General features: G+C 46.9%; 1 protein-coding gene across 1 annotated transcript in view; it reads right to left on the bottom strand.

Annotated features, from left to right (window-relative positions):
• LOC134949169 (zinc finger protein 614-like) overlaps positions 1-16,898 on the bottom strand; it is a 58,483-nt gene that overhangs the window by 23,227 nt on the left and 18,358 nt on the right. Inside the window, exons 3-4 of the mRNA XM_063937591.1 lie at positions 12,799-12,858; positions 12,276-12,423 (exon numbers count right to left, since the gene is read on the bottom strand). Of these exons, the coding sequence (XP_063793661.1) occupies positions 12,276-12,423; positions 12,799-12,858 (208 nt within the window). The remainder of the gene's footprint in view (positions 1-12,275; positions 12,424-12,798; positions 12,859-16,898) is intronic.

Here is a 16,898-nt window from a genome sequence, read left to right as displayed (position 1 = left end):
CTGTCTGCAGACTCCTTGCTGGCCCCCTCCTGTCTAGAGGCACAGTAGACTTTGGCTTTGTGCCAGAGTCTACTACGCAAGCACAGGTCTTCGGTGCTATGGCGCCTATATCACATTCCCGGAGACTACACTATTGTACATGCGCAAATCACAAAAAAAAATGGCCGCTGCACCATTTTCCCAGCAATTTCTTGTGTTCTGCAGAACTGGCCAATGCGGAACTCCAGAAAGCAAAGAATAATTATGGGTGCAGGGGCATTTTAAAAGAGGAGGAGGCCCGTGTGCAGCCTCCGTTCGGCCACCTTCTCTCTAGCCGGTAACACTGTGTAGAGTCTGAGCACTAGAAGCTCAGACTCTAAAGGGCATACGCATATCTCCGTAAAAATAGGGCGGCAGGCATTTTTCCATCGATTTCTCTACCGCGTATGCACAAAACACCAAGAAAATGGCTGCCGCACCATTTTCCCGGTGATTTGTGGTCTGTTGTTGCCGCACAGCAAGGACTCTCTTACATATGAGAACATACTCTCATGTTTTGTTTGAACAAGTACAGAAAAACATAAACATATGGCAGCACAACAAAGAATGCACCAAATAATGTCAGTGGAGCATTCGCAAATAGCGTTATACAAGTGGTGTGCTAGTGCTGGTTGCCATCATTATCATCCACTATGTGCACCAGCTGCATATAGGGGGTCATTCCGAGTTGTTCGCTCGTTGCCGATTCTCGCAACGGAGCGATTAAGGCAAAAATGCGCATGCGCATGGTACGCAGTGCGCATGCGCTAAATATTTTAGCACAAAACTTAGTAGATTTACTCACGTCCGAACGAAGAATTTTCATCGTTGAAGTGACCGGAGTGTGATTGACAGGAAGTGGGTGTTTCTGGGCGGAAACTGACCGTTTTCTGGGAGTGTGCGGAAAAACGCAGGCGTGCCTGGATAAAACGCAGGAGTGTCTGGAGAAACGGGGGAGTGGCTGGCCGAACGCAGGGCGTGTTTGTGACGTCAAACCAGGAACAAAACGGGCTGAGCAGTGTAGGAGTAAGTTTCGAGCTACTCAGAAACTGCTAAGAATTTTCTATTCGCAATTGTGCTAATCTTTCGTTCGCAATTCTGCTATGCTAAGATACACTCCCAGAGGGCGGCGGCCTAGCGTGTGCAATGCTGTTAAAATCTACTAGCGAGTGAACAACTCGGAATCACCCCCATAGTACAGATGCGTCTTTGTCCCTGTCTGCATCTATCAACTAGCACATACGTGGCGCTTTCTCCTCTCTTAACATGCGCCCATGCGCCAGTGGCGTATCTATAATGGGTGCACTCACTTTTTCAAAACTTACCTCTCTGGAATCCTGGTGTAATAGTCAGCATTATCCAAAGTTTAGAAGATGGGGCATTTCTTAGCTCAACTTTAAATTCTAGAGGTAAATTAAAGCTGCCCAATATTTGAGTGATATGTACAAAAGCAGTTAGTATTTTTCTTGTATGGAAAAATTAAAAACACAAAATTGCATTTACACATGTTGCCCAGAAGCATTGATTGTTCAGGGGCATATCTGAATTTTGAATATTTAAATGAGACCCTGTGTTGAATTTCGGAAAATATAAAACAAATAACGTTAATGGCAGCCTTAGGACTAAACAGTGATTTCTAAATCTGTATCGTCTTTTTTTTCCAGACATAGAGATGGAGCCTCCCTCATTATTGCAGGTTCTCCACCTAAACGGAGTATTTGTCACACTTCTATATTTGTGTAATAAGTAGCACCTACTGCTTTTTTCTAATTTCGACTGTATATCTGTGTGCATGTCTAAAGGGCCCTACACACATGTCGATTTGTGTTAAAGATATGAACGATCTCGTTCATAAATGAACGAGAACTCGTTCATATCTTTCAGTGTGGAGGCTCCAGCGATGAACGATGCGCGGCCCCGCGCTCGTTCATCGCTGGTCCCCCGTCGGCTGTGCATGCAGGCCAATATGGACGATCTCGTCCATATTTGCCTGCATTTCAATGGAGCCGCGTGACGGGGGGGGAGTGAAGAAATTTCACTCCCCCCGTCACTGCTTCCCCGCCGCCGGGTCGCCCGTCGGCCGTAGCCGCCGTCGGGCAGCTCGGCGGTGGATCGGCCAATGTGTAGGGCCTATAAGACTGTATACAAAGTATGACGGGACTTGTTTTGGCAAAATTAGGAAAAAAAACAGTAGATGCAAATATTTACACAGATATGCAATACAAGTGTGTCCTTTGCAGGAATCGAACCCTAGCTCACGGGCATGGCAATCATCGGTGATACCACTATGCAATGCTGTGTAGAACTCTGAACTATGCTTTTCTTGTGTGCATTGGAGACGCTGAGCCAATCTACAGATGTGTCCTCTTAGATCCTTGTTCCAGTCACTCTAAACAGCCCTTAAAGTCACACCATGCCACAGCGAGACTCAGTAGCGCCAATCTACTTTGTTTGCGTTTTTTTCCCTTTGAAAATGTGTCTTAGACACAAAGTAATGTAATAGGACGCACAAGCAGCTTCTGCTGATTTAAATAATATGCAGCATGCCTATATTCTGTGTGTGACTGTCTGTATTTGCATACAAAATGCTCTGCTACAGTGCTTTCCTGGAAAACACTGTAACGTTTAATTTCGGATGCAGATAGAGCTGCTATTAAACACAGAATGGTGAAGTGCGTGGTACCCATTGGCAATACCATTAGGCCAACATAGCCACAGATATATACAGTAAAGAAGTTCTTGCACTATAGTGTATTTCAATGGAGACCTCACTCATGCACAATGGTGAGTCTTGCACTATAGTATTTTATTGGATACCTCACGCATGCGCAATGGTGATTTTCAAAAGCGACATCTGGTGGATGATCGCTGGTATTACACTCACTGGTAACGCCATACGCCGCACTAAGCTCTGTGCTCCACCCTGCGACCCGGCACACTGCTACTCCGTGATCGGGCCAAACGCCATAGACGGTATAGATGAGCGAGGCTCCATCTGTATAACCCTTCCATGGATTTTTTATGGACCTCCATGATGCTACTAGTTCCTAGGTAATCCAGTGCTGAATATAACATATACAGACCTAAACTGGCATATACCAGAAAATAAATATGACAGCACTTGGTTTTACTCATATTGTACAGTACATGGCACCAACTGCATGGCAATATTAATGCCATATACTGTATGTACAGTGCATCTAGAAAGTATTCACAGCGCTTCACTTTTTCCACATTTTGTTATGTTACAGCCTTATTCCACATTGGAATAAATACATTTTTTCCCTCAAAATTCTACACACAATACCCCATAATGACAATGTAAAAATTTTTTTTTTAGATTTTTCAAAATTTATTAAAAATAAAAAACTAAGACATCACATGTACATAAGTATTCACAGCCTTTGCTCAATACTTTGTTGATGCAGCTTTGGCAGCAATTACAGCCTCAAGTCTTTTTGAATATGATGCCACAAGCTTGGCACACCTATCTTTCGGCAGTTTCGCCCATTCCTCTTTGCAGCACCTCTCAAGCTCTATCAAGTTGGATGGGAAGCGTCGGTGCACAGCCGTTTTCAGATCTCTCCAGAGATGTTCAATTGGATTCAAGTCTGGGCTCTGGCTGGGCCACTAAAGGACATTCAGAGTTGTCCTGAAGCCACTCTTTTGATATCTTGGCTGTGTGCTTAGGGTCGTTGTCCTGCTGAAAGATGAACCGTTGCCCTAGTCTGAGGTCAAGAGTGCTCTGGAGCAGGTTTTCATCCAGGATATGTCTGTATATTGCTGCATTCATCTTTCCCTCTATACTGACTAGTCTCCCAGTTCCTGCCACTGAAAAACATCCCCACAGCATGATGCTGCAACCACTATGCTTTACTGTAGGGATAGTATTGGCCTGGTGATGAGCGGTGCCTGGTTTCCTACAAACATGACGCCTGGCATTCACGCCAAAGAGTTCAAGCTTTGTCTCATCAGACCAGAGAATTTTGTTTCTCGTGGTCTGAGAGTCCTTCAGGTGCATTTTGGCAAACTCCAGGCGGGCTGTCATGTGCTTTTTACTAAGGAGTGACTTCCGTCTGGCTACTCTACCACACAGGCCTGTTTGGTGGATTGCTGCAGAGATGGTTGTCCTTCTGGAAGGTTCTCCTCTCTACACAGAGGAATGCTGTAGCTCTGACAGAGTGACCATCGGGTTCTTGGTTACCTCTCTGACTAGGGCCCTACTTCCCCGATCGCTCAGTTTAGACGGCCGGATAGCTCTAGGAAGAGTCCTGGTGGTTCCGAACTTCTTCCATTTACGGATGATGGAGACCACTGTGCTCATTGGGACCTTCAAAGCAGCAGATATTTTTCTGTACACTTCCCCAGATTTGTGCCTCGAGACAATCCTGTCTCGGAGGTCAACAGACAATTCCTTTGACTTCATGCTTAGTTTGTGCTCAGAAATGCACTGTCAAGTATGGGACCTTATATAGACATGTGTATGCCTTTCCAAATCATGTCCAATCAACTGAATTTACCACAGGTAGACTCCAATTAAGCTGTAGGAACATCTCAAGGATGATCAGTAGAAACAGGATGCACATGAGCTCAATTTTCAGCTTCATGGCAAAGGCTGTGAATACTTATTTACATGTGATTTCTTAGTTTTTTATTTATAATAAATTTGCAAAAATCACAAACAAACTTTTTTCACATAGTCATTATGGGGTATTGTGTGTAGAATTTTGAGGGGAAAAATTAGTTTATTCCATTTTGGAATAAGGCTGTAACATAACAAAATGTGGAAAAAGTGAAGCATTGTGAATACTTTCCGGATACACTGTATATAAAACAGAAAGACTTTTGCTATCATTGCTAATGATAATATACAGCAAATCTGTGTGTCTAGTAAAAACACAGGGATTTTGTTAATGTACAATATTGGTAAAATTGAGCACAGGTATATTTCTTAACTGTTTTGTTTTACATTTTGCCAAACAATATTACGGCTTATTTTAATCAAGGCTATAAAAAGTCTAGTTGGGTGCGTCTCACAAGCCAGTCCCTGTATAGATGTTGCCCTTTGTATCTGACAGTGAGTGCATTTATCTGCAATGTGATGGTGTGCTGGGCATATATGACAGTGTAGGGCAGTGGTCCCCAAACTTCTTTGAGTCACAGTGCCCTAAAGCATCAGAATTTTTTTCACGGCACCCCTAGATTAAAAGTTCCTAAAGAAATTTAGAAAAATAAAATAGGATTTTAATACCTACCGGTAAATCCTTTTCTCTTAGTCTGTAGAGGATGCTGGGGATGCTTCAAGAACCATGGGGTATAGACGGGATCCGCAGGAGACATGGGCACTTTAAGACTTTAAAAGGGGTGTGAACTGGCTCCTCCCTCTAAGCCCCTCCTCCAGACTCCAGTTATAGGAACTGTGCCCAGGGAGACGGACATTTCGAGGAAAAGGTTTAATTAATATTTAAAACTAAGGTGAGATACATACCAGCTCACACCTCAAACACGCCGTACAACATGGCATTCAACAACAACGCATGCAACGGCATGACCAACATCACCCACAGACTGACTGAACTTAACTCAACATGAGTGTAACCATAACCAAACTGCAGATACAGCCCGCACTGGGACGGGCGCCCAGCATCCTCTACGGACTAAGAGAAAAGGATTTACCGGTAGGTATTAAAATCCTATTTTCTCATACGTCCTAGAGGATGCTGGGGATGCTTCAAGAACCATGGGGTTTATACCAAAGCTCTATAACGGGCGGGAGAGTGCGGATGACTCTGCAGCACCGACTGACCAAACAAGAGGTCCTCCTCAGCCAGGGTATCAAACTTGTAAAACTTCGCAAAGGTGTTTGAACCCGACCAAGTAGCAGCTCGGCAAAGCTGCAATGCCGAGACCCCTCGGGCAGCCGCCCAGGATGAGCCCACCTTTCTGGTAGAATGGGCTTTCACCGATTTCGGTAAAGGCAATCCCGCCGTAGAATGAGCCTGCTGAATCGTATTACAAATCCAGCGTGCAATAGTCTGCTTGGAAGCAGGAGCCCCAATCTTGTTGGGAGCCCACAGGACAAACAGAGCCTCTGTTTTCCTAATTTGCGCCGTTCTGGCGACATAGATTTTCAAAGCTCTGACCACATCGAGAGACTTCGATTCCGCCAAGGCGTCAGTAGCCACTGGCACCACAATAGGCTGGTTTACGTGAAATGATGAAACCACTTTTGGCAGAAATTGTTGACGAGTTCTCAACTCCGCTCAATCTGCATGGAAGATTAAATAGGGGCTTTTGTGAGACAAAGCCGCCAATTCAGATACCCGCCTTGCGGATGCCAAGGCTAACAACATGGCTACTTTCCAAGTAAGGAATTTTAACTCAACCTTACGTAAAGGTTCAAACCAAGGGGATTGCAAGAACTGCAATACCACATTAAGCTCCCACGGTGCCACAGGGGCCACAAATGGAGGTTGGATGTGCAGCACGCCTTTCACGAAGGTCTGAACTTCTGGAAGGGAGGCCAATTCTTTATGAAAAAAGATTGATAAGCCAAAATCTGTACTTTAATGGAGCCTAACTTTAGGCCCGCATCCACACCTGCTTGCAAAAAATGGAGCAAACGCCCCAGCTGAAAATCCTCCGTAGGGTCCTTCTTGGATTCACACCAAGACACATATTTCCTCCAAATACGGTGGTAATGCTTTGCCGTTACTTCTTTTCTAGCCTGAAGAAGTGTGGGAATGACTTCACTGGGAATACCCTTTCGGGCTAGGATTTGGCGTTCAACCGCCATGCCGTCAAACGCAGCCGCGGTAAGTCTTGATACACGCACGGTCCTTGTTGTAACAGGTCCTCCCGTAGAGGAAGAGGCCAGGGATCTTCTATGAGCAACTCCTGAAGATCTGGATACCAGGCCCTCTTTGGCCAGTCTGGAACAATAAGTATCACCTGAACCCTTGTTCTTCTTATAATCTTTGTCACCTTTGGAATGAGTGGAAGTGGAGGGAACACATAGACCGTCAGAAACACTGACGGTGTCACTAGGGCGTCCGCCGCTATTGCTTGAGGGTCGCTCGACCTGGAACAATATCTCTGAAGTTTCTTGTTGAGGCGAGACGCCATCATCTCTATTTGAGGAATTCCCCAACGACTTCTCACTTCTGCAAAGACCTCTTGATGAAGACCCCACTCTCCTGGATGGAGATCGTGTCTGCTGAGGAAGTCTGCTTCCCAGTTGTCCACTCCTGGAATGAAGACTGCTGACAGGGCGCTGGCATGTCTCTCCGCCCAGCGAAGAACTTTCGTGGCCTCGGCCATCGCCGCTCTGTTCTTTGTTCCGCCCTGGCGGTTTATGTACGCTGCTGCTGTTATGTTGTCTGCAGAATGCCGTTGTAAATGGCCCTTAATTCCAGGATGTTTATGTGCAGTCAAGCTTCCTGGCTTGACCATTTTCCCTGAAAGTGTCTCCCCTGTGTGACTGCTCCCCAGTCTCGGAGACTTGCATCTTTGGTCACCAGGATCCAATCCTGAATCCCGAACCTGCGTCCCTCCAGAAGGTGAGAACTGTGCAGCCACCACAGGAGGGAGATCCTGGTCCTGGAAGATAGGATTATTTTCCGGTGCATGTCCAGGTGAGACCCGGACCACTTGTCCAACAGGTCCCACTGAAACACTCTGGCGTGGAACCTGCCAAACTGAATGGCCTCACAGGCCGCCACCATCTTCCCCAGCAACCGAGTGTATTGAAGAATCGACACTCTTGCCGGTTTCAGAATCTGTTTCACCATGTTCTGTATTTCCAGAGCTTTTTCCTCTGGAAGAAAAAACTCTCTGTAATTCTGTATCCAGAATCATACCTAGGAACGACAGCCGTGTTGTCAGAACCAACTGTGATTTTGGCAAGTTTAGGAGCCAACCATGTTCTTGCAGAATCGTCAGTGAGAGCGCAACGTTTTTCAGCAATTGGTCCTTGGATCTCGCCTTTATGAGGAGATCGTCCAAGTACGGGATAATTGTGATTCCCTGCTTGCGCAGGAGAACCATCATTTCCGCCATAACCTTGGTGAAAATCCTCGGAGCCGTGGACAGACCAAACGGCAACGTCTGAAATTGGTAATGACAATCCTGAACAGCAAACCTCAGGTAAGCCTGATGTGGAGGATATATGGGGACGTGTAAGTAGGCATCCTTTATGTCGACCGACACCATAAAATCCCCCTCCTCCAGACTGGAGATCACTGCTCGGAGAGATTCCATCTTGAATTTGAATTTTTTTAGAAAAAAATCGAGGGATTTTAGGTTCAGAATCGGTCTGACTGAGCAGACAGAATCGGTCTGGCTTCGGGACCACGAACAGGCTCGAATAAAAGCCCTCCCCCTGCTGTGACGGGGGTACCGTGACAATGACTTGATTTTGACACAGCTTTAGGATTGCAGCGCATACTACCTCCCTTTCTGGAAGAGAAGCTGGCAAGGCCGGTTTGAAAAATCGGTGAGGGGGCACGTCTTGAAACTCTAATTTGTACCCTTAGGTTACTATTTCTAATATCCAAGGATCCAGGGCCGAGCGAACCCAGACCTGACTGAAGAGTTTGAGACGTGCCCCCACCGGTGCGGACTCCCGCAGAGGAGCCCCAGCGTCATGCGGTGGATTTGGTAAAAGTCGGAGAGGACTTCTGTTCTTGGGAACTTGCCACAGCCTTTGACCTTTTTCCCCTTCCTCTTCCTCTCGCAGCAAGGAAGGAGGACCCACGTCCTTTTTTGTATTTATTGGGCCGAAAGGACGGCATCTGATAGTGGGGGTTTTCTTTTGTTGTGTAGGAACATAAGATAAAAATTATGACTTACCCGCGGTAGCCGTAGATACCAGGTCAGTGAGGCCATCACCAAACAAGACACTACCGTTAAACGGTAGAGACTCCATAGTCTTCTTAGAGTCAGCATCAGCATTCCACTGATGAATCCACAATGCCCTCCTAGCCGAGACTGCCATGGCATTGGCCCTTGATCCCAAAAGGCCAATATCCCTTGCAGCTTCTTTTAAATATGCTGCAGCGTCCCTGATATGACCCAGAGTCAAAAGCACGCTATCCCTGTCCAGGGTATCTATCTCAGATGACAAGTTATCTGTCCACTTTTCAATAGCGCTACTCACCCATGCCGAAGCAACGGCAGGCCTGAGTAGCGAACATGTAGTGACATAAATGGATTTTAGTGTATTTTCCTGCTTACGATCCGCAGGATCCTTTAGGGCTGCCGTGTCAGGAGACGGAAGCGCTACCTTTTTGGGCAGAAGCGATAGAGCTTTGTCCACCGTGGGGGTTGACTCACACTTTTCCCCGTCCCCAGAGGGGAACAGATATGCCACCGGAATTCTTTTGGGAACCTGTACCTTCTTGTCAGGATTTTCCCAAGCCTTTTCAAAAAAAGAGTTCAGTTCATGAGAGGGAGGAAAAGTTACCTCAGGTTTCCTTCCTTTACACATACAGACCCTTGTATCAGGAACAGCAGAGTCCTCCGTGATATGTAATACGTCTTTTATCGCCACAATCATGTACTGAATGCTCTTAGCCAGTTTAGGATTTAATCTGGCATCACTATAGTCGACACTGGAATCAGAGTCCGTGTCGGTACCTGTATCTGTTATCTGGGTAAAAGCATGTTTCTGTGACCCCGTAGGGGTCTGAGCTTGCGACAATGCATCCTCCATGGATTTTCTCCATGTCTGGTTTTTAGACTCAGATTTATCTAATCTCTTAGTCAACCGAGCCACATTTGCATTCAAAACACTCAACATATTTACCCAATCCCACAGCCTTTTCTGTCCCCACTCCAGCCTCCTCCTGGGAAGAACACTCAGACATGTCGACACACGCGTACCGACACCCACAACTACACTGGGGCTATAGGGGAAAGACCCACAGTAAAGCCTGTTAGAGAAACACAGAGGGAGTTCTGCCAGCTCACAACCCAGCGCCTATCCCGGTTCTGAAGCGTGTAATATAATGCCCAGACCTGTTAGCGCTTTTAAATTCAATAAAATAGCACCAAATCACTTGTGCCCCCCCCATTTTGCACCCTGTTACTTGTACAGTACTGTGGGAGGCCAGGCTCAGCGGCTCTGCAGCTGTGAAGAGAAAATGGCGCTGGTTAGAGCTGTGAGAGCTAAGCCACGCCCCCTTAATGGCGCGCTTCAGTCCCGCTTATTTTTATATATTTATACTGGCGGGGTTCTGTATTCAGTGCCCAGGTACTGTATACTCTTGTGCCAGTCGCTATTGAGGTTTTATGCTGCCCAGGCCGCCCCCCCCCCCCCTGCGCCCTGCACCCTGTAGTGCCGTTTTGTATGTGGGAGCATGGCGTGCAGCGCGCCCGCTGCACGGTACCACAAAAGCCGTCACTGAAATCTTCTGCCGTCACTGAAGTCTTCTGATCTTCTTCTACTCACCCTGCTTCTGACTTCTGGCTCTGCAAGGGGGTTGACGGCGCGGCTCCGGGAACGACCATCTAGGCGTACCTAGCGATCAGACCCTCTGGAGCTTATGGTGTCCAGTAGCCTAAGAAGCAGAGCCTTGAAACTCACAGAAGTAGGTCTGCTTCTTTCCCCTCAGTCCCACGATGCAGGGTGCCTGTTGCCAGCAGGTCTCCCTGAAAATAATAAACCTAACAAAAAGTATTTTTTCCGAGAAACTCTGGAGAGCTCCTCAGTGTGCATCCAGTCTCACTGGGCACAGAATCTAACTGGAGTCTGGAGGAGGGGCATAGAGGAAGGGGCCAGTTCACACCCCTTTTAAAGTCTTAAAGTGCCCATGTCTCCTGCGGATCCCGTCTATACCCCATGGTTCTTGAAGCATCCCCAGCATCCTCTAGGACGTATGAGAAATTATATTAAGTAAATTGTGTTTGTATGTCATCCTTAGGTTCCGTTATGTGGTGAGGGAAAAGATTCGCTTCTGTGTGTCCACATATTTTATGATTAGCAGTCACCAGCGCTGGTTTTGCCTATCACATTGACCATAAATAAGTTGAATTAACTCTGGACCACCAATCCAAGGCACCCCTGCAAGTGTCCTGAGGCACCCCAGGGTGCCGCGGCACACAGTTTGGGAACCACTGGTGTAGGGACTTGCAGAGTGTTATGTTCCCTTGACAAGCTTAAATGTTTTGGTCAATATATGGACAAAATTCCCATGTTTTAATTTGCTAGATGTACAGATCTGCAGCATATTTTTTGTTAGCAAAAGTCTTTCTGATTTCTAAACTGGCACATGCCTTTTCCAGCACATTAGCCAGCGCTAAGGCCTAGGCATATTAATGTTATTTACTTTAATTTTTTATCTTTGTTATTTGGTCTTTATCGAACACAGATTTTCCTCAAAAGTAGTGTAGAGGATGTTGTATGATATGGCAGCAGCCATTATGTCAATACTCATCATGTCAACATGATCATAATGTCGACATATCATCCCTGGAGGCCCAGTGGTCACTTACTTGGTCCTGGCGCATGCAGCAGCTTCCGAGTCCCAGTGGTCGTATACTTGGTCAGATCTCCAAGTATTATTACCCTATCCCTAATCTACCCTCTAGTTCCTAACCCTAAATAGCCCTACCCCCGCAGCCTAACCCTAATCTCCCCCCCTGCATCTTAAACCTAACCCACCTGACTCCACCCCACAGCCTATCACTAACCTCCCCTTGCAATCTAACTCTAGTCCACCCACCCACAACCTAACCCTAATTTCGTCATTCTGGCATGCCAACTTCGTAACTGTCCAATTAATGGTATTGACATTATGACTGTTAACATTGTAAATGTTGACATTTTCATTAAATCCCAGTGATGGAGAATTGTACATAAGCACAATTCTTCATTCACCTTACTAAGGGCAGGGACATAGGGGGCAATTCCAAGTTGATCGCAGCAGGATTTTTTTTAGCAATTGGGCAAAACCATGTGCACTGCAGGGGAGGCAGATATAACATGTGCAGAAAGAGTTAGATTTGGGTGTGGTGTGTTCAATCTGCAATCTAATTTGCAGTGTAAAAATAAAGCAGCCAGTATTTACCCTGCACAGAAATAAAATAACCCACCCAAATCTAACTCTTTCTGCACATGTTATATCTGCCTCCCCTGCAGTGCACATGGTTTTGCCCAACTGCTAACAAAAATCCTGTTGCGATCAACTTGGAATTACCCCCATATCTGCATAAAGTCCTGGCCCTGCATTCCTTTGTTCAGTGTGGAGGTAACTCACCTAGGTTAATATCTTCCAGATTTCCAGAAGAGCGAAATATCTTTTGATTCTTCAACGTCACTTCTTGGTATAGGTCCTTATTCTCCTCTATAAAATCCCACTCCTCCATAGAGAAATAGATTGAGACATCCCCACATTTTATAGGCACCTGAAAAAAAAAGAGAAGTCCTATTTCAGACTCCAGGGGGTAAATTTACTAAGGTGGGAGTTTTATAGAACTGGTGATGTTGCCCATAGCAACCAATCACATTCTGTTATCTTCTAGAAGCAGCTAGATAAATGTTAAGTAGAATCTGATTGGTTGCTATGGGCAACATCATAAGTTCTAAAAAAAACCTCCCATCTAAGTAAATTTACCCCCAGTTACAGACATAAAAGGCAATGCTTAATAATTATCCAGGCGGGACAAAACAGACAATGAGAATCTGCAGGAAGTGAGAAAGAAAAATAGGCACATATGGTGAGTAAAAGTATAACTGTGTATTATATCCAGGATAAGGTCATCTTTTCCAACAGTACTCACCTCTCCGGTCAGCAGGTGGGTGGCGCTGTGAGGAGAATTCTTCTTCACTATCACATATTCCTAAACAATGACAAAGTGGGACATTTTAGGTGTTAAATAGATGCATCAGATCAGCGCACCAGCCACTGTGAATAAATAAGATTTTAAACCTACCGGTAAATCTTTTTCTCCTAGTCCGTATAGGATGCTGGGGACTCCGTAAGGACCATGGGGTATAGACAGGCTCCGCAGGAGACATGGGCACTCTAAAGACTTTAGAATGGGTGTGCACTGGCTCCTCCCTCTATGCCCCTCCTCCAGACCTCAGTTAGAGAAACTGTGCCCAGAGGAGACGGACAGTACGAGGAAAGGATTTTTGTTAATCTAAGGGCAAGATTCATACCAGCCCACACCATCCACACCGTATAACATGGAATATACGAACCAGTTAACAGTATGAAACAAAACAGCATCAGCACGAGACTGATCAAAACTGTAACATAACCCTTATGTAAGCAAAAACTATATACAAAAGTCTTGCAGAATTTAGTCCGCACTGGGACGGGCGCCCAGCATCCTCTACGGACTAGGAGAAAAAGATTTACCGGTAGGTTTAAAATCTTATTTTCTCTTACGTCCTAGAGGATGCTGGGGACTCCGTAAGGACCATGGGGATTATACGAAAGCTCCAGACCGGGCGGGAGAGTGCGGATGACTCTGCAGCACCGATTGAGCAAACATGAGGTCCTCCTCAGCCAAGGTATCAAACTTGTAGAATTTAGCAAAAGTGTTTGAACCTGACCAAGTAGCTGCTCGGCAAAGTTCTAACGCCGAGATACCTCGGACAGCCGCCCAAGAAGAGCCCACCTTCCTAGTGGAATGGGCCTTTACCGAATTTGGTATCGGCAATCCAGCCATAGAATGAGCCTGCTGAATCGTGTTACAGATCCAGCGGGCAATAGTCTTCTTAGAAGCAGGGGCGCCAACCTTGTTGGCTGCATACAGGACAAACAGTGCCTCTGTTTTCCTGACCCGAGCCGTCCTGGCTACATAAACCTTTAAGGCCCTGACTACATCAAGAGACTTGGAATCCTCCAAGTCCCCCGTAGCCACGGGCACCACAATAGGTTGGTTCATATGAAACGATGAAACCACCTTAGGCAGAAATTGAGGACGAGTCCTCAACTCTGCTCTATCCACATGGAAAATCAGATAGGGGCTTTTGTGAGACAAAGCCGCCAATTCGGACACCCGCCTCGCAGATGCCAAGGCTAACAACATGACCACTTTCCAAGTGAGAAATTTCAACTCAACTGTTTGAAGAGGTTCAAACCAGTGTGACTTAAGGAACTGTAACACCACGTTAAGGTCCCACGGTGCCACTGGGGGCACAAAAGGAGGCTGGATGTGCAGCACTCCCTTTACAAAAGTCTGGACTTCTGGGAGAGAAGCCAATTCCTTCTGAAAGAATATAGATAGGGCTGAAATCTGTACCTTAATGGAGCCTAACTTCAGGCCCATATTCACTCCAGTATGTAGAAAGTGGAGAAAACGGCCCAGGTGGAAATCTTCCGTAGGAGCATTTTGGAGATGGGAGGAAGAGGAAGGAATACATAGACCTAATGAAACACCCATGGTGTCACCAGGGCGTCTACCGCTACTGCCTGAGGATCCCTTGACCTGGCACAATACCTCCGAAGCTTCTTGTTGAGGCGTGACGCCATCATGTCTATTTGAGGAAGTCCCCAAAGACTTGTTATCTCTGCAAAAACTTCTTGATGAAGTCCCCACTCTCCTGGATGGAGATCGTGTCTGCTGAGGAAGTCTGCTTCCCAGTTGTCCACTCCCGGAATGAAGACTGCTAACAGAGCGCTTACGTGATTTTCCGCCCAGCGCAGAATCCTTGTGGCTTCCGCCATTGCCACTCTGCTCCTTGTCCCGCCTTGGCGGTTTACATGAGCCACGGCTGTGACGTTGTCTGATTGAATCAGAACCGGTAGTTCGCGAAGAAGATTCTCCGCTTGTCGTAGGCCGTTGTATATGGCCCTTAATTCCAGTATGTTGATGTGTAGACAAGCCTCCTGGCTTGACCATGTTCCCTGAAAATGTCTTCGTTGTGTGACTGCTTCCCATTCTCGGAGGCTCGTGTCCGTGGTCACCAGAACCCAGTCTTGAATGCCGAACCTGCAAACCTCTAGAACAGGGGTGGGGAACCTTTTTTCTACCAAGGGCCATTTGGATGTTTATAAAATCCTTCGGGAGCCATACAAAAATGATCAACTTAAAAATTAGCCTGCTTCCAGTAGATATGCCCCCAGTCAGTTGTTATGCCCTAGTAGATACGCCCCCAGTCACTTGTTATGCCCCATTAGATATACCCCCAGTCAGTTGTTATGCCCCAGTAGATATGCCCTCAGTCACTTGTTATGCCCCAATAGCTATGCCCCCTAGTAGCGCCGCTTACACACACACATTAAAAGAAAAAACCCCACAATACTCAGCAGCCCCGCTCCTGCTTCCAGACCGTTGCCCTCCATCTGGCTCCCCGTTCCTCAGAACTATTGGAGAAACGTCATGACATCTCTCCCATAGCACAGCCGCACATTGCCAGAGCCAGAAGCCGGAGCTCAGGAGTGAGCTCCTGCCTCCGGCTGCTGCTTAGGGGAAGAAGCCGGGCGCCTGCTTGTAACAAAATCTCAGCGGGCACCCGGCATCTCCTTCGGGTAGGTGAGCCGTGTCGGATCAAGTGGCTCTGCGGGCCTTATACGGCCCGCGGGCCTGAGGTTCCCCACCCCTGCTCTAGAAGGTGAGCACTCTGCAGCCACCACAGGAGAGACACCCTGGCCCTGGGTGACAGGTTTATTTTCTGATGAATTTGAAGATGGGACCCGGACCACTTGTCCAGAAGGTCCCACTGAAATGTCCACGAATGAAACCTGCCGAAGGGGATGGCCTCGTAGGTTGCCACCATTTTTCCCAGTACTCGAGTGCATTGATGGACTGACACTCTTTTCGGTTTTATCAGGTCTCTGACCATGTTCTGGAGTTCCTGGGCTTTTTCCATCGGGAGAAAAACCCTCTTTTGTTCCGTGTCCAGAATCATGCCTAAGAAAGATAGCCGAGTCGTTGGAACCAACTGTGACTTTGGTAGATTTAGAATCCAGCCATGTTGCTGCAGCACTCTCAGGGAGAGCGACACGCTTTTCAGCAACTGATCTCTCAATCTCGCTTTTATCAGGAGATCGTCCAAGTACGGGATAATTGTGACTCCCTGCCTGCGCAGGAGCACCATCATTTCCGCCATTACCTTGGTGAAAATCCTCGGGCCGTGGAAAGCCCAAACGACAACGTCTGAAACTGGTAATGACAGTCCTGTACAGCGAATCTCAGGCACGCCTGATGAGAGGGATATATGGGGACATGAAGGTATGCATCCTTTATGTCTAGTGACACCATAAAATCCCCCCCTTCCAGGCTGGAGATAACCGCCCGGAGCGATTCCATCTTGAATTTGAACTTTTTCAAGTACAGGTTTAGGGATTTTAAATTTAAAATGGGTCTGACCGAGCCATCCGGTTTCGGAACCACAAACAGGGTTGAATAGTACCCCTTCCCCTGTTGAACTAGGGGAACCTTGACAATCACTTGCTGTTGATACAGCTTTTGAATTGCAGCTAAAACTATCTCCCTCTCTGGGGGAGAAGCTGGTAAAGCCGATTTGAAAAATCGGCGCGGAGGCACGTCTTCGAATTCCAGCTTGTAGCCTTGGGATACAATTTCCATCGCCCAAGGATCCATGTCTGATTGAACCCAGACGTGGCTGAAGAGTCGAAGACGTGCCCCCACCGGGGAGGACTCCCTCAGTGGAGCCCCAGCGTCATGGGGTGGATTTAGTAGAAGCTGGGGAGGACTTCTGCTCCTGGGAACTAGCCGTAGCAGGCATTCTTTTCCCTCTACCCTTACCTCTGGCGAGAAAGGAAGAGCCCCGACCTCTTCTAGACTTATGCGACCGAAAGGACTGCATCTGATATTGTGGTGTTTTCTTTTGCTGTGGGGGAACATAAGGTAAAAAAGTAGATTTACCCGCGGTAGCTGTGGAAACCAGGTCTGCGAGACCTACC

Source organism: Pseudophryne corroboree, chromosome 8 (genome assembly GCF_028390025.1).
Source record: "Pseudophryne corroboree isolate aPseCor3 chromosome 8, aPseCor3.hap2, whole genome shotgun sequence".
Lineage (NCBI taxonomy): Eukaryota > Metazoa > Chordata > Amphibia > Anura > Myobatrachidae > Pseudophryne > Pseudophryne corroboree.
Note: the sequence above shows the minus strand (reverse complement) of the source record. Positions and strands in the feature narration are given on the sequence as shown.